This window comes from Nipponia nippon, unplaced genomic scaffold (assembly GCF_047370975.1).
Source record: "Nipponia nippon isolate SJK-2023a ecotype South Korea unplaced genomic scaffold, ASM4737097v1 scaffold_3, whole genome shotgun sequence".
Classification (NCBI taxonomy): Eukaryota; Metazoa; Chordata; class Aves; order Pelecaniformes; family Threskiornithidae; genus Nipponia; species Nipponia nippon.
The window spans coordinates 84,886,286-84,911,880 of NW_028262347.1; the positions used below are offsets into that span (position 1 = coordinate 84,886,286).

The 25,595-nt window shown below is 43.0% G+C and overlaps 2 protein-coding genes across 4 annotated transcripts in view; both read left to right on the forward strand.

The window, feature by feature from the left end:
• TULP3 (TUB like protein 3) overlaps positions 1-8,253 on the forward strand; it is a 35,273-nt gene extending 27,020 nt beyond the window's left edge. Inside the window, exons 7-11 of one of the 2 annotated variants that reach the window (XM_087767198.1) lie at positions 408-520; positions 917-1,031; positions 2,988-3,086; positions 5,269-5,440; positions 5,946-8,253. In XM_087767198.1, coding sequence (XP_087623324.1) covers positions 408-520; positions 917-1,031; positions 2,988-3,086; positions 5,269-5,440; positions 5,946-6,079 — 633 coding nt within the window. In that variant the 3' untranslated portion in view covers positions 6,080-8,253. The remainder of the gene's footprint in view (positions 1-407; positions 521-916; positions 1,032-2,987; positions 3,087-5,268; positions 5,441-5,945) is intronic. The other variant, XM_087767199.1, reaches the window with a different exon arrangement.
• A 3,965-nt stretch (positions 8,254-12,218) lies between these two features.
• The window catches only part of TEAD4 (TEA domain transcription factor 4), a 63,529-nt gene continuing 50,152 nt past the window's right edge, over positions 12,219-25,595 (forward strand). Inside the window, exons 1-2 of one of the 2 annotated variants that reach the window (XM_087766926.1) lie at positions 12,219-12,384; positions 12,753-12,831. The gene's annotated coding sequence lies outside the window, so the exon portion shown is untranslated. Of the gene's footprint in view, positions 12,385-12,752; positions 12,832-21,554; positions 21,599-25,595 lie in introns of those variants that run through there. The other variant, XM_087766927.1, reaches the window with a different exon arrangement.

Here is a 25,595-nt window from a genome sequence, read left to right on the forward strand (position 1 = left end):
ATGCAGATGAGGACAGCTTATATTTGGCCAAGGCACTAAGGAGGGAATTAACAGGTTTAAAAGCCATAGCGCAATGAAAGAGAAAATTTAAAAAGTATAAAAATGTCAAGGATAAAGAGGAGCAGGGAGACTGAGCTGCTCCAGAAGAAAAGGGAAGACTAGAAAGAACAGTTGCATTAAATCTAGACTGCTGAGTGAGATGATTGGAGGAATAGGATTTCAGGGTGTGCACTTGTGGAAGAGATCAAAATTGTGGAGACAGTAACAAAACAGAAGACAGAAACGGCACAGAACAAGAAGGGGAATGGATGTGGGAAATGGAGAGATAACAGTTTGGATAACAATGCCTAGCAATGCCTCTGCATTCTTACAAAGCTCCAGTCTTGATCAAAGTTTTGTATTTCCAGACATTCCTTCTGGCAGGGAGAAAACGAAAAAAGAGCAAAACATCCAATTACCTCATATCAGTTGACCCAACTGATTTATCTCGGGAAGGGGAAAGTTTCATTGGAAAACTCAGGTGAGAACCACAGATGAAAACTACAGACAGGAGAGACTGGATTTTCATTTTAGTTGAGTTGCAGTTATGAACAGCAATCTGGTATCAATTCAGAGAGAACGAACTTGTATCATCCTGCTTAGTGTAATCTATATTCACCTGGCTTGACAACCTTTCTTCAGCATTACCATTCACTGTGGCAATTCGGAGAAGGAATTCTGGCTTGATGCTTTTCCAGGATAGGTTACAAGCCGAGTTCACCATGGGCACTTCGTGGAAGCTCCTTACTGAGCAATAGGAAGATTCAGATGGCAAGAGATGTGTGTTTTCACTGTGCTGTACAAATACTTTCAGAAGATGACAAAACTTTATACTGACGCCTCTCTCTTTCTCTGTCTTTCTATAACCTGACATTAGGTCAAACCTCATGGGAACTAAATTTACGGTCTATGACCATGGAGTTAGCCCAGTCAAGGCACAAGGTCTAGTGGAAAAGGCTCATACCAGACAGGAGCTTGCAGCTATTTGTTATGTAAGTAGCGCCTCTCCCCTTTTGCCCCTTTCTTTTTTGTCGCCTGGTTGCTGAGGAAACAAGGCTTACAAAATCATGCTGTCTGGCAGCTTCCCCCACTTAACTTTGGAACCAACTGACCAATTTCAACCAGATACAACAAAGTGCAGAGGCCTCAAAAATAAGTTCTTCCAAGTTTCATGGGGGGGAAAAAAAAAAAAAATCAATGCCAGGGGAGGGAGAGAGACCCAAACTACCATCCTGATGACCTTCTTACCTGGCCTATCATTTGGCATGTGGCCACTCAGCAGCTCCTTTACAGGGAGCCAGCCACAGCATGAACTGCCTCTTGCTCAGCTGGTATCTAGTGGACACTAAGAAGGAACTGGGAGTACCCTGTAAAGTAGAGTTATTTTTTGCAGAACCAAAGGTGGACTTTTGGTGGAATTTTTTTTTTATTTTTTTTTTTAATATTTTGGTGGATAGGAAGGAGATGCTAGTATTTCAGTAGCAGCTTGTTGTTGGTAAGGTTATGGTTCCAGGGGAAATTGTGATTCGCTAGCTCTGTCCTAGAGAAGTTTTCTTCTTCTGGTCTTGCGGATTGCCTCGGTCTAGGCTTCAGAGCAAGGAGGCACTTGTGGACACTCTAGAATTATGTGAGGGTTCTCACATCACATTGTTTCATATTCCAGTCCTAAAGTTTTAGTAAAAATTGAGGTTGTTTACAAAATGATGGCGAGTCAAGTGGAAGGATTTTTACTTTTATCACAGGTACAGCAGCAGAAATTTAAAGGTGCATTAGCCTCCTGGAGCATCATCTTGATTTTTTTGCTGTCGATCTTAATGGGATCAACTTGGGAAAAAAATTGGTGTGATAATTCCAGTACTAGCCTGGTTACAGAATATCACTGGATATTTTCTTTGTATACAGTATTCTTCAGTTCCCTAGCTAATTGTACACAGCAAGGTGTTAAAATAAGTGCAGCAGATAATATAAAGTCAACTTTCCAGATTTCTGAACTTTTACCTACAAGAAGTTCATAAAGTTTATTTATTAATAAAACCAGTACCCTCATTCTCATATGTGCCCCTAGATTTTCTGAAGTGAAATAATAGAGGTTGCAATTCCAAAGACCTTTGTTCTGTGTCTGCAAAATGCACTAGCATATTAGGAAAAGCTGTATCACTTCTGTCAATCAGTTCAGTACTTCTAAAAGATTCTGGCTTTTTAATTGGTCTTTGGGAATTTTAAAGGTTATCACTGACATTGTTACGGAACACTTTAAATGGACCCTTGGATTTTGGTTGACATTATTAAATGGATGGTTTGAGAATGCCAAGACTTTTTTCCTTTGCTTTTTATACTCAATCCACTTGGAGCAGTCTCCTGCGGTACTCTGGAAAAATCTGCTTGTCTTAAGAATGAAGCTTGGACAGATGCTGAATACTTTGCCTTCTGTGTCTGTTCTTAATCATTTATAAAAGAGCATGATTTGAGAGAAAAGTGTAGGTATGCTCTTAAACACAAATAACAGCACCTAAAGAAGAATGTCACTCATTCTTCAGGAACATTTTAGCCTAAATGGTGATATATAGATAACATAGACTCAGGTCAAAGATATTTACCTTTTATCATACTTAAGGCTTGTTCACTAGCAAGATTTTATCATGTTTTTGCCTCAGATGCAAGAACTTATGCCTGGAAATTGCACTTGTCTGATTTTGTTATAAATGTTTCATTAGGATAACATATGCACTCTAAATTAGGTATGTCTTTTAATGCAGTTCTCAAAATGGGAGAGGAAACTATTCTCAGTGATTAAACACAGTTGCAATTAGATAACTGCTACTACAGTTGTAGCTAGCAAATCTCTAAAAAACAATGTAAATGTGGATTGAAGTTCAGTTTTGTTGTCTTTCCCTCTTTGAGATGGAGTATCTCATTTACTGAAAATAATGTCTTTCCTTGTCTTTCAGGAAACCAATGTATTAGGATTCAAGGGTCCCAGAAAAATGTCAGTGATCATTCCAGGAATGAATATGAATCATAAGCGAATTCCAATCCGTCCACGAAATGTGAGTTATGGAGTTTGGTCATGTTTCAGATTGGAGGAATAGGTTAAAACTTTCTTGTAGAGGTCTGGGTGTTACGACAATCAGGGATTTTAGAGCAAGGTTGTTAATACCCAGGGCTTTAGCAAGTCTCATGGAGAGTAAATACAATGTAGCGTAAAGGTGTTGATTAATTTGTTCTTGCCTTTTACCTAATTTGTAGCCTTCTGAATAGTGTTTGTATCCTTACTTGTCCTTTGGTCAACCTAAATATTATTTACTTAGCTATTGCAATGGCTAGCATGTGTTGTTGCTGCTGCACCTACAACCCCTCCTCAGGGGTGGGACCCTGTGGTGCTGAGAGTTGGATGAACACAGAACTTGATTCTCCCAGGAGTTTACGTTCTTACCCAGTATGTGAATTACAACAGATAGCTAATACATAGGTAAGGTGGTAATCTGGTGTAGTAGCAAGAGAGTAAATACATTTTTGGTCAGAATGTTGTCAGTCTCTTTGTAGGAATCACAGAAAAGGAGGATTCTTTAAAGAGAAAGTAGCATGAGGAGAAGGATGGAGTTTTCTGATGACTATTTAGTGAGGATTTCTCATATGTATGGAGTACATTACAGCTAAAAGCTTACAGAAGTGTATCTGAAGGTATATTAAGGTGTATGATGAAAATCGTTCAGTTCTCTTAATGTGGGTTTTACGTTTGGTGTGATAGAAGACCAAAAGGCAAAAAGGACAGGTGCCCATTGAAAGACATGGTCAGTGCTTTAAGCTAGAAAATGGTATTTGCAGCCAATGTTGTGAGTAGATACAAGTAGGACAAGAGTGTATTTGTTGAGGTCAGAGAAAAAAATCTTCAAGAGTGGAAATTCAGAGTCACGAGAGCCTGGAAAAGAGGTTTATTTTTGTGAATGGGCAGGAAAATTGTGTCTGGAGGTGGTCATTTATTCATCATCTTTCAATTGGTATTGCCCTTTCCTCCGTCAGTACAGTAATGATTCCATGGCCCTGCCTTTATTCTTCTCCCCTGTTTTCCCAACTGTTTTGCTAGCAGGCAAGTGTACCGACAGCAGACAAGGCTGAAACAGAAAGCTGTTCTGAAAAGTTGGCAAAGCTTTCAGCATAGGGGTTTCACTCTGTTTTGGTCTTCCTTCTCTGTAGTGCGTTGCTTCAATTAAGCAGTACTGCCCCCACTTTAAAGCAGGAAAAATTACATCTAAATGCTCTTCATTGGTGTCAATTCTCAAGGTTCTTTTTGCATCTTTAAAAAAGTAAATAAAGATAAAAATAAAGACATAAAGTAACTAGTTTAAACTGAACAGTAAGTTTTATTTCAGTTATCTTCAAAAATCCACTGTCATATCTGTATACGATACTAAAACAGTCACTATAGCCATATCAGTCAGACCTCTACAACATGTTGTTTTCTGATCATTTTTTCCCATTAAGTAACTTCAGTTTGGATTCTTTTGCTTGGGGGTTTTAGCATATATTATTTCAGTTTGGATTTTATTTGTTGCAGAACTTTTAAAATTAAATAGATATCATGTGTTTCACTCACTAGTATTTGCAGCTCCTTGTAATTCATTCTGTTTGTCAAATTTAATGTGCTGTTTTACCTCCTTTTTGTATCTTTGTGTTCTTATTTCTCTCTTTTTCATATTGTGCATCACTTATTAGACCCAATAGGATGACATTTAACCTACTTAAGGCATGCTTACAGCCCACTGCAGCCTTTGCACTTTCTACTAAAGCACCCCAGGGCCTGGCACTGTGCAGTTAATTGTAGATTATTTTCTTTTGTTTCAAAGTTTAGAATGTTAGAAGTGGAAGTTGGATCCAACAGGATCAGAGAAAGCTTATGAGACTCAGAAAGGATTCCTGCCAGCAGGATGGCAGTCATCTGTGGGATGTGAATTGCTTCCTTTCCTGTACACACACTTCCTTCTCTCTCACTCTTTTTTTCTGGTTTGGGTGGAAATACGGTGATAGCTTATTGAGTGGAAAGGAACGGTTGGAAAATATCTTCCTGGTACTTGCAGGAAATTTTTGGTAGGACTGAGTTTAAGTGCTGTCATTGCATTTCACTGAACAGGGAATGACCTTCAAGTGACAGAGTGCACACACATGAGAGAGGCCGTACTCAAAAGCAGAACCATTCCAAATCTGATAAATATATTTCTTTCTTCTGAACAGGAACACGAGAGTCTGCTGTCAAAATGGCAAAACAAAAATTTAGAGAACCTCATTGAGTTGCACAACAAGGCTCCAGTCTGGAACGATGATACTCAGTCCTATGTTTTGAACTTCCATGGGAGAGTCACTCAGGCCTCAGTGAAGAACTTCCAGATTGTCCATGACAATGACCGTAAGAGTCTGGTGGAGAGTGTGGGGGGCTTATTCAAACAGGGAGAACCCAATTTATTTAATGAGGTTTGGGAGGAATAGGACACTCTTCCTGAAGAAGGGAGACTGGGTGGAGGAATTCAGCTCAGGATTACTGGGAACTTTTCGGCTCTGAAGAAAATTATATAAGGCCTCCCTTTTTCTGGAGTGGGTGCAGAGACTGCTGTCCATAGCTGCAGCAAAAGAGGGGGCAAACGCAAGCTTGCTGAAAGGAAAGGATTAATATGGCACCTTCAGCCCAGCAAAAGAGTGGTTTAAGCTTTGGTTCTAAGAAAGGTAATCTCTAGAATAACACTGTCACTCTAGAGAACAGATTTCAAGGCCACTCTGGTGAGAAAGGATGGATACACCATCCGCATATATTTGGGACTGCTAGACGTGTGTGGTTTTTTGTTTGTGGTTGTTTGGGTTTTTTTCTTTGCCTCGCTGTGAAATTGCTCATCTCTGAATCTTTCTTTTCTCCCCAGCTGACTACATCGTGATGCAGTTTGGTCGTGTAGCAGAAGATGTGTTTACTCTGGACTATAATTATCCTCTCTGTGCTCTTCAGGCCTTTGCTATTGGACTCTCCAGCTTTGATAGTAAATTGGCCTGTGAATGAGAGACAACAGACTTGAAACATGGAACTTGCTCCCATCCCTGCATCTTGTTGTAAGAGTTCCAGGTGGAGTAATGAAAAGCACATTGGGGATGGAAGGGAACTGGAGGACAGACGTCTGCAGGCTTATTAGAAAGCAAATACCAGGCCTCAGAGCATTATGGTAGTTGACAGTAGACCATCTTAGGAGACTGTCCCAAGACTGAGCAGTCTTTGTATGCATTGTGGAAGAACAAGAAATATGGGTGATGGGAATAAGAAATACGGGATGGGTGGTGTCGTCGATGTTGATTCTGCTTTTAGAATCCTTGTAACAGATGCCGCATGAGAGCAGGCTAAGGAATGTAGCCCACTAATTGGAAGCCCTTGCAGCTAGGATTAGAAAAATAATGGTTTAGTGTTCATATATCTTGGAACTTCCACAGTGCCTCTGGAGATGATGCTACTGATCTGTAGATTAATTCCAATTATTTAAAACAGATTAATTCAGAAAAAAAGGAGGACAGTTATTGGCATGTGTTCTCTTTTGTCCTGTGTAGCACTTTGCTGTCTGTTACAACAGTCAGACACGGAAGGATTCAGGTCATGGCTCTGTGCAACCGTAGGTAATATTCAAAAAATACAGAGCTGGAATGAGACATTGGCTCTAATAAAACACTTTTCTCTTACTCTGTGGGATGATTCTCTGTTAAGGCTGATAGTCCAGTTCCCTTTCATTATTCTAATTGTTCCATATCCCTTGACAGTCTTTTTACCAAATAAAGAACAAATCAAAATCTCAAACGCTCCCTTTTTAGTTGGTGATATTATATCCATTGCTGTTCCTGTTATTCTTAACCATGTGAAAAATGAGACTGAATAGATGATAGAATCTGACTGAATTTGGCAGAAGGTAGTATTGTAACAATATACAGTAGTATTCCTGAAAAGCCGTGTTCTAATTGATTGAATCTAGACTGTAAGCTGATACGAAATATTTTTTAATTTGTCCATTGTTCATAAAATTTGCTACGTTTTTAGGAATAAGTTAGTGACTGATTTCATTTTTTTAAACGTGAGATTATCTCAAGTCATGACATATTAAAGTACATTTTATATAAAAATTTTAACCTGATTATAAGAAGTAGTTACCTCAAAAGGAGTTTACAGGTGTTTTCAAAGGCATCAGTAAGCTTTAAAAAAAATAATAAATGTATCACAGGGCTTAGCAATGTGTCCTTCCAGTGTTCCATTTTTAATGCTGGATGTACAATATGGAGACTGTAGGTCACAGCATGGAATGCGTCTTGATTCATACGGCCTTGATTCATCACAGTGAATTGCTGCACACTGTGACATGTAAGCCTCATAGTGTACACATCTGCTGTGTACTAAAGCAGAGAACAATTACTGTCTTGCCTGTTTCATGGCCATTATGCATATTCATGACGATCCTGGAAAACTCTGTCCCTCTATGGAGACAAGAATAGGTGTTCTCCAGCTTTGGATATTGTCAGCAGACTAACTCTGTTTCAAGCTTCAAAGAGCCAGATTTATTGCTTTCGGTCTGTGGAGTCTTTGCAGTGGTAGATATCACTTGCTCTTTCAAAATAATGAAACTTTGTGAAGACACTTTCTGATATTGCCAGGAAAAAAAATGATGGTAATCATGTGTAAACTCTGTATATACTGTAAATTATGAATTGATGCTGAGAACATTAGCTGGTAAGCCATTGTCTTGAGATGATCTTAGCAGCAGAGCCGTCAGCGAAGAGAACTTGAACCATGGATCTCTTTTGTGCCTTCATGTACTTCCTGCTCATCAGGCTGGGGACAAGACCTGGCAGTGTTTTCCAGTTGTGCTCTTCTGAGTTCTTCGCTGATGGCTCTGCGTTCCCTCTACCCATCCAGAAAAACTAAGTCAGTGTGGTACCTGTCTGACTATTACCTATTTTTCTGACTAGGACTGTGTGAAAGAAACTGCCTTATGTTAGTTTGGGGTGACCTGAAGGTAGAATGCTAATTTCCGATTCAAGATTATTTTCTCTGTGCACAGAAGGCCACAGCAGCATCCCTTTACTCGCCCTTTCAGTTAGGCTTGTCAGCAGTGGCTCTTCAAGGTATTTGTTGACATCAAATGATCCTAGCAGGGTCAGGGCCTCTGGGTCTCAGTCAAATTATGCAGAAACATGAACTGATTCAGTGCTCCTTTATCAGACACTGTTTTACATGAATTGTATTTATAACTTTTATATCTAAATGAAAATAAACTAATTTATATATTGAAAAAATCCTTAATTCTAAATGAGCTTTTTTGTACAATTTTGGTGTCACTTGTGGGTGTTCTTTGTTCCTCCTGTAGTAGACACTACCTCAGTTTCTTCCTGTCTTCTTGTATCTCATCTCTCTTCTTACTCCCCCTTTTCCTTTGTAATTCTCAGTTCTCTTCCTTTGTGGTGTTTTTTTCATACACTTAGAAGTCTGGGAATAAATGTAAGGTTAGTCTCTCTAATGTTCCCTGCCCCCCCCATCAGCAGGTCTTCCTGTACAGTTCTTGGTTTCCATTTGATTCTCTCTTTAACGTAGTTGCACTTCTCTGCCCTGTGTTTTTAATGTTTCTCCCAATGTCCAGTTAGGCCTTTTGAGACTGTTCTTTATGCATTTTCCATTCTACTGTTGAAGTACAATACCATGTATATTTCTGAATCAAGAACTGAAATAATACAAGGCTAGGAGGAACACCAAGTCGAAGTGGTTATTTTTACCCGTTTCCACTGGGAGATGTATGAACCTCAGTAAGAGGAGGTACGGTGGTTCTGATAATCAGAACCTGACTCAGCTCTCGGTGTGTAGGCCCTATTCTTCATGCACCTCTTTTTTTCCACTATTTCCATCTGAGCCAAATTAGGTTTAGTTGGGAGAGAAAACTGAGCAGGAAATACTACTGTTCTTAGTACAGTAATATTAGTTGCATACGTGCAGACGTAACGTTCTTGAAATCCCAAAAAGCTTAAAGAACAAAGCATATTAAACTGTTAAATATTAATCCTAAGGGCAGGCCTAGCAGACTAAAACAGCTCCTAGACTGCTATAAGCTCCTTGGCTCACAAATATAAAAGACAGTGAATAATTTCTTGCTCTTTTAGGGGTCAGTCCCACTCTCACTGAAGTTTTGCTGCTGAATTTGGTAGCAGTAGGACAGGGGGTTTTGTTACTGTTGGCATAATAATAATAATAATAATAATAATAATAATAATAATAATAATAATAATAATAATAATAATAATAATATACTTAGTGTGTTCCTCTACTTGCTGGTATTAACAGTTCTGTAAATCTCTCAGTTGACATTGAATTAGGTTTCCTGTTCCTGGTACAGAAGACAAGCAAAGTCTTCCCTGTGATTTACAGGTCATGAGCTAAAAGTTTGTGTGAAGTCTTGTGAAACTGAACTACGGACAGATTCCTTCTTCGACAGAGTCGGGGATCTCATCTTCTCTGCCACAGTGTCAGTGTGTTGTACATAACCGCAGTTTGGAACTACTACAGCTGAAACCCAGAACTAAGACAGACGCTTAAGGTGTCCTAGGGCCAAGAGATTTGGCTCAGCGGATAGTTATGCAGACGAGTAGAAAAGCAACACTGGTGTAAGGGCCTTCCTTACTAAGAGGGGAAACAGCCTGCTACAACTGTGAAGTGGTAAGAATTGAAAGCCCTGCCATGAAAGAAGGCAGAGACCCTGTACCCACTGCTACTCTTGTATCTCTTGAACTGTAGTCTATAGAGTTTTTTTCTTCTCATTCCGTCTCTTAACATATTCTATATGGAATTATTCTTTTCCTGCTGGAAGCTGGAGGTCACTTCTTTGGTCCCAAAATGGGAGAAAAATCCAGAAGCAAACTAACTTCACCAAAACGCATTAAGGTAAAGGCTATTATAACTGTAACCTGCTCTGGTAATTTAACATCTAATTTAGAGAATATATAAATGAGTGAATGCATTCTAGAGGATGGAATTTGTGATCATTTACTTTGATTAAGTTAACATTTCCAAACAAGGCAAACCATTGCACTCTCTGCAACAAAACAGCTTAAAATTATGAAGAAAACAAAGGATTGGTTTTTTTTTCTTAAATGCTTAATTGAATTGAGCCCTTTATTTATTAAAGGGGAAGTAATACTATTTTACTGTGAAAAATGACTTTTAAAATAACGCTGCATATCAAAATCATTCAGGTAGAGTACAGATAGGGTTGGGGAATTAAGTCTGATCAGCTTGCCCAACTCCCTCTGCTTTCTGTTCTAAGCAGAATAGTTTGCTTCCACATTAGCACCAGTAAAGGAAACACAAAAACCACCACCAAAAAACCTCTGTTCTCTTGAGTGGGTTTCCATCTGCAATTGACTGGAGTCCTGCAAACAATTTGTGTGATGATTCACAGGAAGGAATAGGTTTCAATTCCTTCTCTTTGAGCTATGTTGATTCTGCAGGGAAATGGGAGCAAAACAATACGTTAGCCACATAATCATGAGACCTGGCCTAGAATTCCCAGTGAACAGATGTGATGAGAAGTAAGCTACCTTTAATATATATTTGTTTTTCATTAAATTACATGTTTTTGAATATGGCTTAGTAGAAACAGTGGCTAAATGAGCTCATTACAGGGCTTTATGTAACAAACAAACCCCCACAAAATATTGAAAAAAATCACTGAATTTTGTAACTTCATCTTACTTACCTTGTATATACTCTTGATTCCTACAGTTGTATCAGAAAACTTTTTTCCTTAAGTATTCATAAAATAAAATTGCTGCATTGCCTTACAAAGAAAAGTAATTGTAAGTATATTAAAAAGGATTACCAATATCAGTTATCTTCAGCACTGCCAAACTAAAATTAAAAAAAAAAAAAAAAAAAAAAAAAAGTTGGCCTTCCAAATCCCAAGACTAAGTTTATGAAGTTGATGGGTTTTGCCATCTGGTTTCTGAGGCCTGGGGACACATTTAGGTCCTGTTTTCAGTCTTTTCTCTGCAACTTGAAGGAGTTACGAACTTTTTTACCTTTGGGTTCTTACTAAAAGCTGTGATTTTTCTTAATCAATTTCTTCACTATATTGAAGTTTTAGACAAAGCCAACTGTGTTATAACTCTACCACGGGTAGTTATGTGTGCGCTAGGCATCTGTGACAAAGTCACCTGCTGGAGACATGAAAAAGTTTATTTTGTTGAGGTAGCTGCACTGCCCAGAGCTGCTAACAGGATGTAGTTACATTTACTAAACTTGCTGTCTTACTACCGCTTTTGTTTTGGGAATGTGGCCTTCCAGCCCTAGCGCAGCTCTCAGTCTCCTATCAGCGTTTTCTAGGGCAGCACGCTGGCGTTCCCGTACGAACGGACAGGAAAAGAGCAGCTTCGCCGTGAGACCGAGAAAAGCCCCAGAGGACACCCCTTCGCTGTCAGGCGAGTCGTTGACTTCTGGGGACGCTCTCGGGATAATTAGACCGTTTGTTGCAACCCCTGCGGCGGTGCTGGGGTTGGCTCGGTCCGCGCAGCTACGCTGGGTGGACATCACCTCCCACCCCTCAGGGGCCTGACGAGGTGCTGCCCGCGGGCCGCGCCCGGCTCGGCGGGGCCGCCGGGGGCTGGGGGGCGGCTTCCCCGGGAGCGGAGCCCCCTCACCCGGCCCTCGGCCTCGGCGGCCGGGCCGACGCCGAATCCTCGCGGCGCCGGAGTCCCGGCCCCGGGCAAGCGGCGGCGTTCCCAGGGCTCTCCCCGGGCCGAGGCCGTCCCGTCCCGGCCGCGGACTCCAACTTCTCCCATGCCCGGGCGCCGCGCCCGCCCTCGGCGCCGCGCCGATTCCCGGCGCTCCCGCCGCCGCCTTCCCCCGCTTCTCCCCCCCGGAGTTTCCTTCCTCCGCTCCCCCCCGTGCGGGGCGGCCTTCCCCGCCCCCGCCGGCCCCCTCTTCCGGCCATCGCCCGCCTTCCCCCCGCCCCGGGCACGCACGGCCCCCGGCCGGGGAGCGCCCGGCCCCGCTGGGTTTTGTTCCCAACTCCGCCTCGGCCCCTCTCCCCCCGCCCCCCCGCCAGTCCCCTCCCCAGCCCCTGCCTGAGCCGGCAGTCCCCTCCCTCGGCCGCGTTCATTTCATACCAACTCTCATTCCTCGCATTCCTCACTTCCTCCTTTCAAACTCCAGGGGAAATAAAAACCCTCCCTTTTCCTCCCGAACTCCTGCCCGGCCGCGGCCGCCGCTGCCGCCGCCGCCGCCTCCCCGCCGCCGCCCGGGCTCGCCGTCCCGCCTCGCCGCCCCGCCGCCCGCTCCGCGCTCCGCAGGTGAGTGGGCGCTTTGTGCCTGCGCTCCCGCCGGCCCTGGCCGCGCTCCCGCTCCGCTCCCGTCCCCTCCCCGGCCCCCGGCCGGCAGGAGCGCCCGGCCCGGCATTGTTCGCGCCCTCCCTGCCGCGGCGGGACGCGGGGAAGGGGGAGCCCCGAGGGCCCACCGCAGCCGCCCCGAGGGCAGCCGCGGCTCCCCGGCAACTTTTTTCTTTCTCGGCGACTCGGCGGCGGCGATGCTGAGCGAGAAGCTGACCCGCCCGCTCGCCCCGTCCAAGCCCCCGCTCCCACCCCTGCGGGCTCGGGGGTGGGGATCGGGCGGGAGCGAGGGGCCGGCGCGCAGTAACAGCCCTCGCCTGCTCTTTTGGCAGAAAGTCCTGGAGCAGAAGGCGGATCTGAAGCCGGTCCCCGCTGCCCCTGCGGAACAGGAGCCGCTCTGGCCGCGCTCAGGTCGGGACACGCTGGGGCGCGGGTGCCTGCAGGAGGGGGGGTGGCAGGGAGGGTTTGGAGCCGGTCGTGTGCGGCAGGGGAGGCACAAGCGTACAAAGGAAGCGATGGGAACGTCCTCCATGGAGGCTCCGGCGGCTTGGCCCGTCGGGAAGGGGCTGCCGGCGCTGGGACCTGGGGAACTCGGCCGCTTGTCGTCCGGGCTGGGAACTGCTAGCGCTTCTCGTGGAAGAAAAGGGGTTTCTGTACCTTCGTAGAGATGTTCGAGGGGAGGGTCAGCACTTTCTGTAATAAATTCTAGTGTAAATTGTGGAAGGTGTTTTGGGGAAAAACAAAACGGAGCAAAAAATCATAAGCAAACCCATTCTTGAGAAGGCATGTGGGTTGTTACAGGGCTTTTATCAAAAGGTGAGGGATCTCATTTGTTCTCATTTGATCATTTGATCTCATCTGTTTTCCCAGATCAGTTATTCTAAAGTTAGAGTTGAGTTTTGGTGGCATGCCTCTGGGAAAGATTTAAATTAAAAAAAAAAACCCAAGCACCAAAAACCAAACAAAAAACTTCCCCAAGTAGTTTTTAATCTTATGTAGATAATTCAGTTTAAACGATTCCTTGCATGGGATGCTAAAGACGAGGCTTTTTTTGTAGAAGGGAGAAGGAGTGTAACTCAACATATTTTAAGGACTTCTGTAAAATACTTTATGGTGAATGGTCATATACAAGTAAAAAGTGGAAAAAAAACCCAAACAACCACAACTTATCTGCCTTTTTGGTTTTGTTTAACCTGAAGTTACACTAATGTTACTTTCTCACCTTAAGAGTTGAATTCTACTAATCCTTTACAAATTACCAACGCAAAATACTTTTCAAATGCAGGGGGCTGGGTGGGAGGGAAGGAGATTTGGTTTGTTGTGGTTTTGTTGTTTTTTTTTTTTTTTTTGTCTTGTTTCCTATTATTCAGAACAGATCGGTTTCCCCTAGACTTGATTGCACTGTGCGTGCAAAGTGAGCGGAGCATTCGTTCACCTGCCCGTCCATCTGTCTGTGTAGATGCAAGAGATTTTATTGTTCTCCCGCAGAAGGAAGCGGCAGTAGGACAGGGCACAGAGTAACGGGGAGGAGTGCGAGGAACAGAACAAGGGAGAAAGCAAGACTGGGTATGGAACGAGTGCTAGGGCCAGGTTGAAGCTGCTGTGCTATCACCTATGTAGTTAAAGCCTTTTGGTCTTGATTGCTTTCTCTATCAGAAAAGACAGAAAAGAGCCTGGATTGTGCTGTAATGAATACAGAGGGCCTTCTTTATTAGGGCTGTTGGTTGCTGAGGGACTGTGGTTTTCTTTGGAAGTTGGGTTGGCAGAGCGAAGGGCAGCCAGACAGCGGGTGCAGTCACCTTACGGGGTTTTCCTAAATCCCGGTCTGGATGGCTCCCTCAAACTCGAGTGTGCGACAAAGTCTATCATCTCTAAACTGGAGTATCAGCTCATTGTTTGTATCTTCTCCGAGGTGATCTTGGGAGCAATTAGTGTGCATGAAAATGGGTAGTAGGAATTTCTCCACTCTCTTGGTTCCTGATACTTTTTTTGATTTTTAAATTAGTTTTACCGATGGCTTTCAAGTATTTTAGGTTATTACCGTAATAAATGTTTTAATGGTGGTGTATTACAGAACATCTGTGGGAAAACGGTATGAAAATAGTACTGCCAAACTCTGAAGAGAAAAAGGGCTCCATGGCACTGAATCTTGCTTGTGGTTTAAAATAAAATCACAGTTGCTGTTGGTTTTCTTACTCAAGTATTTGTTTCACGGAACTCGAATACAGTAAGTAGAGTTTTGAGAAAGTTGCTGAAAAGCACAGTTTCCAGTGGGTGCTGCTTGCATCTCTGTTTGGAGTGACATTATACTCATTCACAGCTTTCCTTCCTTAATGTTATGTGTCTTTTTCTGATTGTATCTTTCAGCTCTTGGTTCCGTCACAACGTAAGTCAAGGGGTGGGTCCACAAAGACTTTAGGCTGGCGCTGCTGTAGACTGAACCTGTCTGCACTGTCTCAAACTGTCCGTTTCTGTACTTGTCACACCTCTTTCCTTTGTTGCTGACACGGGTATTGGCACTGCTGTTTACTGACCCGAGCCAGGGGGCTGATCCAGATGAAGAGTAACGCTCTTTTAGCAAGTTAGTTTTCAGCCACATCCGTTCTCTAGTCCAGTAAATCATATGGTCACATAAATGCTGGTGTGTCTGGAGCAGGGGGTACAATGACGAGGGAGTGGGCAGTGGGGGAAGAATGGGGATATTTTCTTAGCAACATTGCCATCTTTTCCCACCTGAAGTAGTTCATTGGACCATATCTACAGTGGCTCCTGTGATAGTGAAATGATTTTCTGTCTTATCTGGCCACGACTGTGTCTTATGAAAGCAAAAATTCAGTGTTACCTTTTTTTAAAGATCTATTATACTTTTCCTGTAGGTCAGATTTGTCCTTTGTTCATTTTTTGGTTTGTTGTTTGGGTTTTTTGTTTTTGGGTTTTTTTCCGTAAATGCTATGCAGTGGATCTTCCAGTAATTTTCTTGGGAAACTTTTCCATTGCCCAATGTACTTTAACATCAGAAAAGTTTTCTTACTCTACTGTAACAGTTTTTGCCACAGTGTGTATTTCTGTGAAATGATTGCTTATTCTCCCTCTCTCTGCATTTGTACCTTCTAAGTTCTTACAAGCTACTAATGAGACTAAACTGTCAATATTTTTCAACATCTATTATTCTAGGCCTAATGATTGTTTTTTATATGCTGCTCTTCGCTTTCTTCAGTTTATCTGTGTTCCTTTTGCAGAAAGAGATCTGATATTCCATGTGTTGGAGGTGATTTATCTCTCTCTGTTGCCTGAACTGATACCTGAGTACAGGCAGACAAAAGTTACATTGGTCATTTTGTGGAAGCATTTGCTTTGCAGACAACTCTCCCATTTGTTTAGCATTCTCACTCTTGCATGTCGCTCCTGCTTCTGGCAGGGTTTTTTCCTTGATTTATCTCTGTTTTTTTCATTGTTGTTTCTTCAGTTTCTTTGCATTATTTTTTCCACAGTCTTATTTGTCTCCCTTGCTTTTCTTGTTTGTTTTTGAGCTGTCTGAATCCCTTTGAATTGTTTTTGTCTACTGGTGTTTGTAAACTTCATTCTGTATTACCTGCAAGTTTCATTAACATTCCCTTTGTTCAATCTTCGATCTCTAATTAAGATGTCAAAGAAATCTGGACTGGCAAAGATCCCTGCAGCAACCCAGTAGGTGCCCCCTGTACCTGTTGGTTTCATTGGTATATATCATTACACTTAGTTTTGAAGCTGTTAGTTAATTTTCTAATAATATGAGCAGTACTCTCCAAAGCCAATTTGAAGTACTTTTTCAGCTATTATTTCCTTGGAGAGTAACAAATGCTGTTCTAAATCTAAACCTATTACATCATGCACTGTATTCTTTTCATTCCCTAACTTCATGGCAATTCTGTCCTCCTTTGTAGAGCAATCAAGTTTATCAAGGTTTGCAGTAGTATATTTCCCCCCCCCCCCCCCCCCCCCAACTTCTGCATGATGCCCACCGCCATGCTAAATAAATGCCAGACGTGTTCCTTTGTAGAGCCTTGTAAAAAGTCAGGAATTTGCATGCATGGACCTCATTACAAGATCTGAGACTAGATGATTAGAAAGAGTTCTTTGGGGTTTGGAGGTGGTGTTTTGGGTTCTTGGGGTTTTTTTGCTTGTTTTTTTGGGGTGGGTTGTTGTTGTTGTTCCTGCCCCTTGGGTCATCCTTTTTCTGGAGATGATGCAGTCACTCCCCTTTGTTTTTAACACCATATGAATTAGACGTTTTCCTGCTAGGGAGGGGCAGGTTTTCCAGTTCCCGGTGCCACTGGCTGAGTCACTGGCTCTGTTTTTATATTCCGTTGTAGGTTTATAATTACCTTGTTCTTACCTTTGTTAGAATATGATTGCCAAAGGGTAGGTGTTTTACCTTGCTGTACTTCTGAGACATGAGTGCCAGTGGCTTTCAGAGCCTGGATACAAGCCTTTGAAGCATCTGCTTTGCTATTGCCAAAGAGAAAATAAATCAGCATAGTCCTCTAAGTGTCTCCCTTCGAACAGTATGGTAACCATTAATGACAGATGACCAAGCAAAGTCTAATCTCTTGTAACCACGACTGCTTTAACTGAAGGAGGAGAAGTCAAGAGAGCACTGAGCATGTGTATACTGAAATGGAAAGGGAGGATTTGCTGATGTGTCTTAAGTTTGTCTTACCTGATCATACTTCTCCATAGCAGGTCCTTGAAATAAAGCTCGCTGATACCAGACAAGCAGGGTTTAGAGAGGTTCTCTTGGTTTGAAAATCTTGTCAGCTTAGGGAAAAAAAGAGAGAGGTGTAAAAGAGAGGTTTGCATAAGAAGATTTTCTCCAAGTACACTCACTGGTCTTTGATTTATCTTTCTAAAAATAAATAAATAAAATCTTATTTATTTCGCTGCCCCCATTTGTTTGTGAAGGATCTACACGAACAGAAGAAAATAATGTAAATGTAAATCGCTGTTTCTATCCACCCAGTAAGCTAACTGAAAAACGGAGAAGCAGCAACTTTTTCCACTGGTTTTGGTCACAAGTTTTATTTGTAAGAACATGTTTTAAAAAACGGAGTCAAGTCTGTGGTTGGCTGTGTCCCTTTAAGAATCTAGTTTTGCTTGGCTAGCTGCCCTTGCTCTCCTGTAGATTAATCCAGCAGAAGGTATATAACCTGTTGACCTTCCTGGCAAGAAGGGTCTGGAAGGGCAAAGAGATAAATCAGAAGGTTCGTGCTTTCCTGTAATATCTGGGGGCAAGTTTAACCTATGTTTTTCAGTTTTTCTCATATCTTTTTTTCTCTTTTTTTGCTTAGTGATTCCCGTTCGAGGGTTGGGGTTGTACTTACAGGTTCTCATGATTTTCACTTGCTTTCTGTGAAATCTGTGTATGTTCAGCAGTTTGGAAATGACAGTGTGTTTATGCTACAATTGAGAGGGAAGAGTTCTAAGCTCAAAAGTACACTAGTCCAAGTTGAAGACGGCTCTACTGTCTCTTGTACCAAACGGGTAGGAGAACTGGAATCTGGCTAAAATGGCTGGCATCTGTTTGTCTGCTAGGAAATTTCAGACTCTTTTACAGAAAAACAAATCTGGTGGACTTTCCTCAGTGTCAGCCCTCAAGAAGTGATCATCTTAGCTGTAAGCAGTCAATGTTCTCCTGCAGCATGTTCCAGGTGGAGCGCGTACTCCAAAACTGAGCTGGGGTGGTTTCTGAATGCCCCAAGAGAGTGCGGCTTGGTTGGTAGCCATGAGAAGGGTTCATTCATATGATGCAGATGTTTCATGGTTGTTCTTTACTGTGCTTAGAAATTGGTTTATCAAAAGTATCAAACACCTTTAAGCTCCTATCTAACTACTCCTAAAATCAAGGCAGGTGCTTAATTGGTTGACTGAATTGAGGTCCCATTATATATACCTGTTCTGCCTGTTTGTGGTTTGCTTTTGTCTTGAGGCTTTAGTAAAGGGCTTAGCCCTGGACGGACAGGTTGTGCCCGCAACACAGACCATCTACAAGCACTGCAGATGCGGAAAACTGACTGTGTTCATGGTTTGTGTGGTCAGTGCTTCTGTCTGTTCTGTTGTAAGTCTCTTAGCCCAGGTTTAGCTATTTCTTTTCTTGGAGACTGGCTATAGTTTTGGAGCTAAATGTTTTGACTGCTTTGGATGAGATTTGCAAACATCTGTCTACTCTCTGAGTTCACGTGAAATTCTGCCATTAGTGTCATGGGAAGCAAAGTATGTCACAGTACTGAGGTTTTTTGGGACATCTACCCTTGAGTCCTAGACAAGAGGCTGAGAGATGTCATGAACAGGAGGCAGGATTAGGAAATAAGAATTCGATTTGGATATCATAAAGTGGGCATTATGAGTCTCTCAATTTCGTGTTACTTGTCAGGAAAGACTCAAAAGATGCCCAATTTCCAGACAGTGTTAAACATGAGCCCCTCTGAAGTTACACCACTTGCAACTGCAAATCCCTTTTAAAGTTCACCTTTTCTTTTCTTGAAATTCTTGTCTGGATTTTGCCCCCAGTCTGATTTTGTCATTGGGTGGTTCACTTGGGTCTTTGTGCTATATTTTTTTCCATAGGTAAAATGGGGGCTTTTGAGTCTGATGGTGAGATTTTCAGGACAACTGACTTTCAGCAGGTTTAGGAGCAAAGCTTTTTTAGGTTGCTATTAAGGTTCCCTCTCCTTTAATAATTAAGTGAATAATACTCTTTGGGAAAATGCTAAGCATTATTTATTTCTGTCTCTAGCTTGGTTTGGTAAGAGTCAAGTAATTTTTATCAGTCGATGTCTATACTTGAAGGGACAGTTGTGATTTAAACGTGTGATTCTGCAATAGAACAGGGACATGATTATTGGACTTCCTCCTGGTTCATTGCTTTCCAACTAGCTCCATGCTTGTCGGGAGAATGACTCCTGGTGACTGCTGCTGCTAGCACGAGAGTGGCTAACCATTTTCACCCTGCCACAACCTTCGTCTGTTTGGGAAGCTGTGAAACACATGCCACGTGTCTTGGAAAGTCAGGGAGAACGGGAGCTCCGGGAACAGTTCCCTCCTGGGAGATAACGATGACTCCCCAGGAATTGCACTGTTCCTTTGAGGGCTGGGGCCAGCCCAGTGTGTGGCTCAATCCCAGGGCAACCTGGCAGTGTCAATCTCTGCTGCCCTTGCTGGCTCATTTTTCTCTTCCAGCTGAGATGTAAATCGCGCAGTAGTCATTTTGTCAGTTCAAGGCTGGTAGCCTTGTGATGTAGCCCATATGTGGGAGCTGTGCGTGAGTTGCCTGTGGCTCAGGATCGATCCCCAAGTTGGCCACCCCTAGACTAGTGGGAGCAGAACCGGCCTTTGGGTTTTGTTGTTGTTGGGTTGTGTATTTTTTTTTCTCCCCTCCTTAGGGCAGCAAGACTCTGTGTTCTGTTTCCTTTATCACAAATGTAACTGATTGGATGGTGTGTAAGGCCACACACAGCCTTATCACATCCTGTTTGACTGCATTATCCAGGGCTGCACTGATAGAAGTTCTCCTCTCTCCTTGTTTTGATTTATATCACTGTGCTGGACACTACATCCTCTCTCTGTTACAGCCAGAGCTCAGCTACTGCAGTAATTTAAGAGTGTTGTTTTGCTTTGCTCAGGAAGTCAGGTGCCTTTTGAACAGCAGCTGCTGCAGGCAGTTTCAGTGCAGCAAGAAAACCAAGCTTGATTTTGTGCTAGGCAGTGGGATAAGCATTCAGCCGGAGCCCAAGCTTATGTTGGATATGATCTGAGGCTAGTAGTGCTTGTTCCTTTGTAAACCAGTCTTATTCAGTGGCAAGACAGAGACAAAAATCTCACAATGCTGCCTGTAGATATAATGATTGTACTACCTTGCCCAATACATAGAGGGAAATCTCAGTTCTCCTTTCTTCCTTGCCTGGCGCTGCTGCCTATTAAGAGCTTTTGCTTCACCTACAGCAAGTAACACCTTAACTGGTTTTATTCACAGGATTAGGCAGCATTACTCTGGTGTCCTGGGTCAATAGGGATATTCACAGAGAACAGCCAGCGTTGCTCAGGGATTGCAGGAGGCCCAGGGCAAAAGGCGAGATTGCAGCCCATCTCACCACTTGGCTAAGTTGTTATGGAGTGCTTTAGTGGAGCCCCCTCAAAAGGCTCAGTGAACTGCAGCCACTCGTCTCCACTGTCGCTGGATCTTCTGCTGGAACTGAGTGTCTCTGGCTCCAGGCTGATTTAATGACTAGAGTGCAGCTCCTGAGGAGCCTGAGCAAGTGGTTGCTGGCTGGTGTTGCAAAGGTGCTGTTACCTTCCGAGATATAGTTCAGCACTAGTTGGCCTTGCTACAGTTGCATCTTTATTTTGCTCTGTAGAGACCCTGTGAACATGTTCATGACTTGTGTCGTCTTTTGCCTGCAAGCTTTAACAGACCTTTAACAGACCCCTCTGCTCCGCTCTGGTGAGACCCCACCTGGAGTACTGTGTCCAGCTCTGGGGTCCTCAGTACAAGAAGGACATGGACCTGTTGGAGAGGGTCCAGAGGAGGGCCACAAAAATGATCAGAGGGATGGGACACCTCTGCTGTGAGGAAAGGCTGAAAGAGCTGGGGTTGTTCAGCCTGGAGAAGAGAAGGCTGCGGGGAGACCTTATTGCGGCCTTTCAGTACTTAAAGGGGGCTTATAAGAAAGAGAGGGGCAGACTTCTTAGCAGGGCCAATAGCGACAGGACAAGGGGTAGTGGTTTCAAACTAAAAGAGGGTAGATTCAGACTAGATATAAAGAAGAAATTTTTTACAATGAGAGTGGTGAAACACTGAAACAGGTTGCCCAGAGAGGTGGTAGATGCCCCATCCTTGAAAACATTCAAGGCCAGGCTGGATGGGGCTCTGAGCAACCTGATCTTGTTGTAGGTGTCCCTGCCAGTTGCCGGGGGGATGGACTAGATGACCTTTAAAGGTCCCTTCCATCCCAAAGCATTCTATGACTCTATTGTTGAATAGCTGCTTTCCCACCTTTTCCCTTTCCAGTACGTTTTTTTCCTGCAGTCTTTGAGTTGCGCTCCCTTGGAGCTACTCATCTACTGATTGCACTCATTCTTCTCTTTCAGAGGAACTGAGCTATTATTGTAGTGTCCTGTAGAATTTCCCAGCCTTCTTCCTCTGGTAAGTTTGAATGCTATCTTCTTTCGTACCTTGTGCAATAGATTTTCTAGTATTCCAAACTGTTGCTTTCTTAAACCCAAATCTCCTTGTATGACTGCATTGTGTAAGCTCATTTATTAGCATGATCTGGATGGAAGTAACTGACTGGTTGTTGCTGTTTCCAGGTTTTCTTATTGTTATAAACTACTGTATAAAGTTATAGTTTGAGCAGCAGGACATCTTCTCTTCTGGCTGAACTCATTCTTTTTCAAAATTCTCTGACTGCTGATCAGATATGAAAATGTTGTGGTTCAGATCCTCTATAGTAGCAGCATTTGGCTCATGTTACCAAGGCAGTGAATACTGGAATTGATTGTTTTTACTTGCATTACAATGACATCAAGGAATACCTGTAATGGGAAGCAATCCCTGCCCCCACAGCTTGCAGTTCCATTAAATGAGACGAAGGATGAAGGGACGGCCTGGGTAAAACGAAGTGGCTTGCTCAGAGTGCAGCCAGCTCAGAAGCAGGAGTGGAACCGCACTGTCAGAGCCCACTTGGCTGTGCTGGCAAGTGTTGTGCCTGGGAGGAGTGAGTGAATCGGGACAGCTCTGGTTCGTGTGTCGTGCTTGATACCGATTCCAGCAGGGAATGTGGCCATGGAGGTGGCCATGGAGTGGGGGGAGTCTTTTGGACAGAGCAGCTCTAAGAAAAGTGAACAACTGGAGACAGCTGGCTGCAATTTTTCAGATCCTCAGGAAAGTATGATTTTGTGTTGAGCAGCTGCCACAAACACTTAAGAGGGAGCTGTTACCAGCAGTAATGACTGAGGGATTGATATTAGAAAGCAGATGTGTCAGACTATGGAGTCTGTTAAAGATGTGCTCTCTGTCAATGAGACCTCGCTGAAGGGCTCTTGGCAGCTGTCTAGCCCTGCGGGATCTCTGAATCTCAATGAGACACCATGTGTGAAAGGAAAGAGAGTTAGTGTTGAAATTACCAGCATCAGAACAATTAAACCAAAGCTGCTGGAGCTGAAAGATTTTTGTGCTTTCTCCATGGTTTTACTTTCCTATGACCCAAAAGCCTTCCTGTGTGAGTGACTCATTAAGAGATGGGCCATGGCACAAAGAAGAACAGGGACTAAGAGTGGATAAGAAACAGTATTTGGACAGAGGGAAACATAAGAAAGAAGGAGAGATACTGTGCTGAGGAGGTGGAGGTGCTGTGAGGGGCTTGTGTGTTTGATCCTGGGGGAGAATCCATGGCTAGACCCCGCAAAGAAAGGTAGTTAATCATCTCTCAGTAAAATAAGAGTGGGATCAGAATAAGAAAAACTGAGAGATACAATACCAGAAATACGAGAGCCAAGAAGAGGATTGTAAGTTCAGACTGAGAGAATCTGAAGAAAACAAACACCAAGCCTAGGACCTCTGGCAAAACTTCCCGTTACAAGAATGGGACAATATCCTCTGATTCCTGATCCCAAGAACTGTGTCTGGTGAGGGGATTCAGATGGGAGAGGAATTGTCTGAGTGTGTGCCTGTGTGGGAACTGGGATGTCTGTTTAGCGATTTCAGAATCGAATTCCCTCCACATCAGAAGAAAGCTTTGTGATTACAAGCTCTTCCAGGAGCAGAACTTAAAAAAAAAAAAAAGATAGATTACAAGTACTAAAATATTTAGTGATATTAGAACACTCAGTAATACAAATCACCATTAAAGTTACCAAGCTGTATGTATATAGTTACTATTGATTGAATGGGAAAACAGAAGCAAACTGAAAGCTAAAAGCTAGATGCTGAAATATTTGTATTTTGTTAAAGTAGTTACTAATGAATATTATTCAAACCTTTCTTATACGTAACACATTCAATGTTAGCATGTTTCTGAAAAATGCTCTATTTTTGAGCAGATTGCTTTTTCAATGGGAAGTGATTCTACTGGCAGTTTTTCAACTTGCCATGCTAATAAAGCCATTTACCATAGAGTTTAGCTCCCAGCTTCTCTACAGTTTGCTTTGCTTGGTTTAATAAATGGCCACTTTGGCCATCAGTGAGTTCAGAGTTTACATCAACACTGCAGGAAACAGAAGGCCTGAAGCGTTCAGCCAAAGAAGAGACCCACAGACAGATAGCACCTGACCAGGACTCCCTGCATTAGTGTTTATTGCCTCTGAGTACAGAGTATTACCTGGGATTGCACATGGAGCTTACTATGTAAGCAACATTATTTAGGAAAACTTTGCAGGCCATTTAACCCCTTGGCATCTTACTGAACTAGAGCCATAGAGTTATAAGGATTTTCATGGTCACTTCAGTCTGTGGAATTTCTTTGGAAGTTATCAAAAAGAAGGCCAGTTTGTGTTAGTGCCTGGGTGATTACTGAGGTTTCAGCTGGGGGTGGCTAAGCATCCTTGATTTTATATTGGTACAATTCCACTTTTCTCACCATCCATCAGGAATAGCTTTAGTGCCAAGAAGGGAAAGCAGAATCAGGCCCCAAGGTGTAGAAAAGTTGGGATTGGCCACGATAGCATAATTCAGTGCCTGCTGACTTAGCCGTAGCTTGGGATAGGACTAACATTTCTGGTCAAGGCACAAAAATTAAGAAGCATTAAAAAAAAAAGTATCTAGTCACTTCAAGATTTATATTGTTTCTTCTCTATTGCTCTTATATTCCACATTTCCCTTGATTTAGACCAATGTGAGATAAGGCTCACATATTCTGTCTCTTGCTTGTGACATCTGCAGAAGTTCGTGCAACTTTTCTTTTGTGTTTGGAGAACAGAGTCTTGGGAGTTGACACTGAACTGAATACAGCATATGTTTTCTCCTCCACTTATTCTGGTGCTTGGATCAGAAAGGACCCAGTGTTTCCTTTGTCACTGAAGGCGCTTGGCACACATGTGAAGCCTTGTAAAACATGAAATGATCAGGCAACAGCTCCCAGGGTTTGGATGGGGGGGCAGAAGTTATGTTTCAGATATAGTTGCGTCGTTTCCAACATAAGAGTGTGCCATGCTGAAATCATCTGCTAGGTATTCATCCGTGTCTGCATGGACACTAGGCAGGTGAAAATAACTGGATTCAAAGTAGGTGCTTTTATAGTTATGATGGCCATACATTCTCTAGGAGATGACTTTGTCTACTTGAATCCATTACTAGGGGATTTGGCTTGAGAAGCAGAGGTTGTAGCTTCTAGTGACCATGGCTTTGGGACTCATACAGTTGAGCAGTTAGAGTATGATTTCACTTGGCGTGGAGCCTGCTGACTGTTATGAGACTTGCAACTCCAAATTCAGGTGGTACTATGAATAGACTTGTTGTCACACCTTAGGCTTCCTTCTGAACCCCTCCATTTCTCAGTCTGTCAGCCTAAGTCAAAACTAGTCTGTGCCTTGTGTTTGTGGAGATGATTTTAATGTGCATTAAATACAGAGGGTCTTGACAGCCTCCAGGGACTAGGGATGCTTGGGGAAATATCAAAAGAAGAACAGCTGGAACAGATAGCTTCTGTTTCTCTGTCAGAGTCCCCCTGTGGAAAGCTTACTCCTCTACACTGATTCCCCAGGAGGACAATCTCTTGAATACCCGTGTAAATTTTTATTGAGCGTCTGCCAGTGAAAGGGGCTGTATTGGTGATAGATACTTGGTGAGGGAAGCAACGGTTACCGTTCATTTCAGGATCTCTTAAAGTCACATTGCCTGCTTTGGTGCCATTCACAGTGTGCTTGGGATGTTTGTCCCAGCAGTAAAGGCCAAGTGTGAGTTCCCCTTTCTGCCCCCCCTCACCTCCCATTTTTTTCTTTCTTCCCATGTTCATTAGAGCTCTGAAAATGTATAGCATGGGTCAAGAGGATTCAAATAAGCTGATGCAGTGGCTGAAATGGATGGATGGACGGACAGTGGTAGGCCATTCCAGCGGTTCATGTGTTCCAAACATTCTCACAGGAAATAAGTTGTATACTGGGTTTTCTAAATGTTCATATGAACCACTTGTTAAAATGCTGCACTG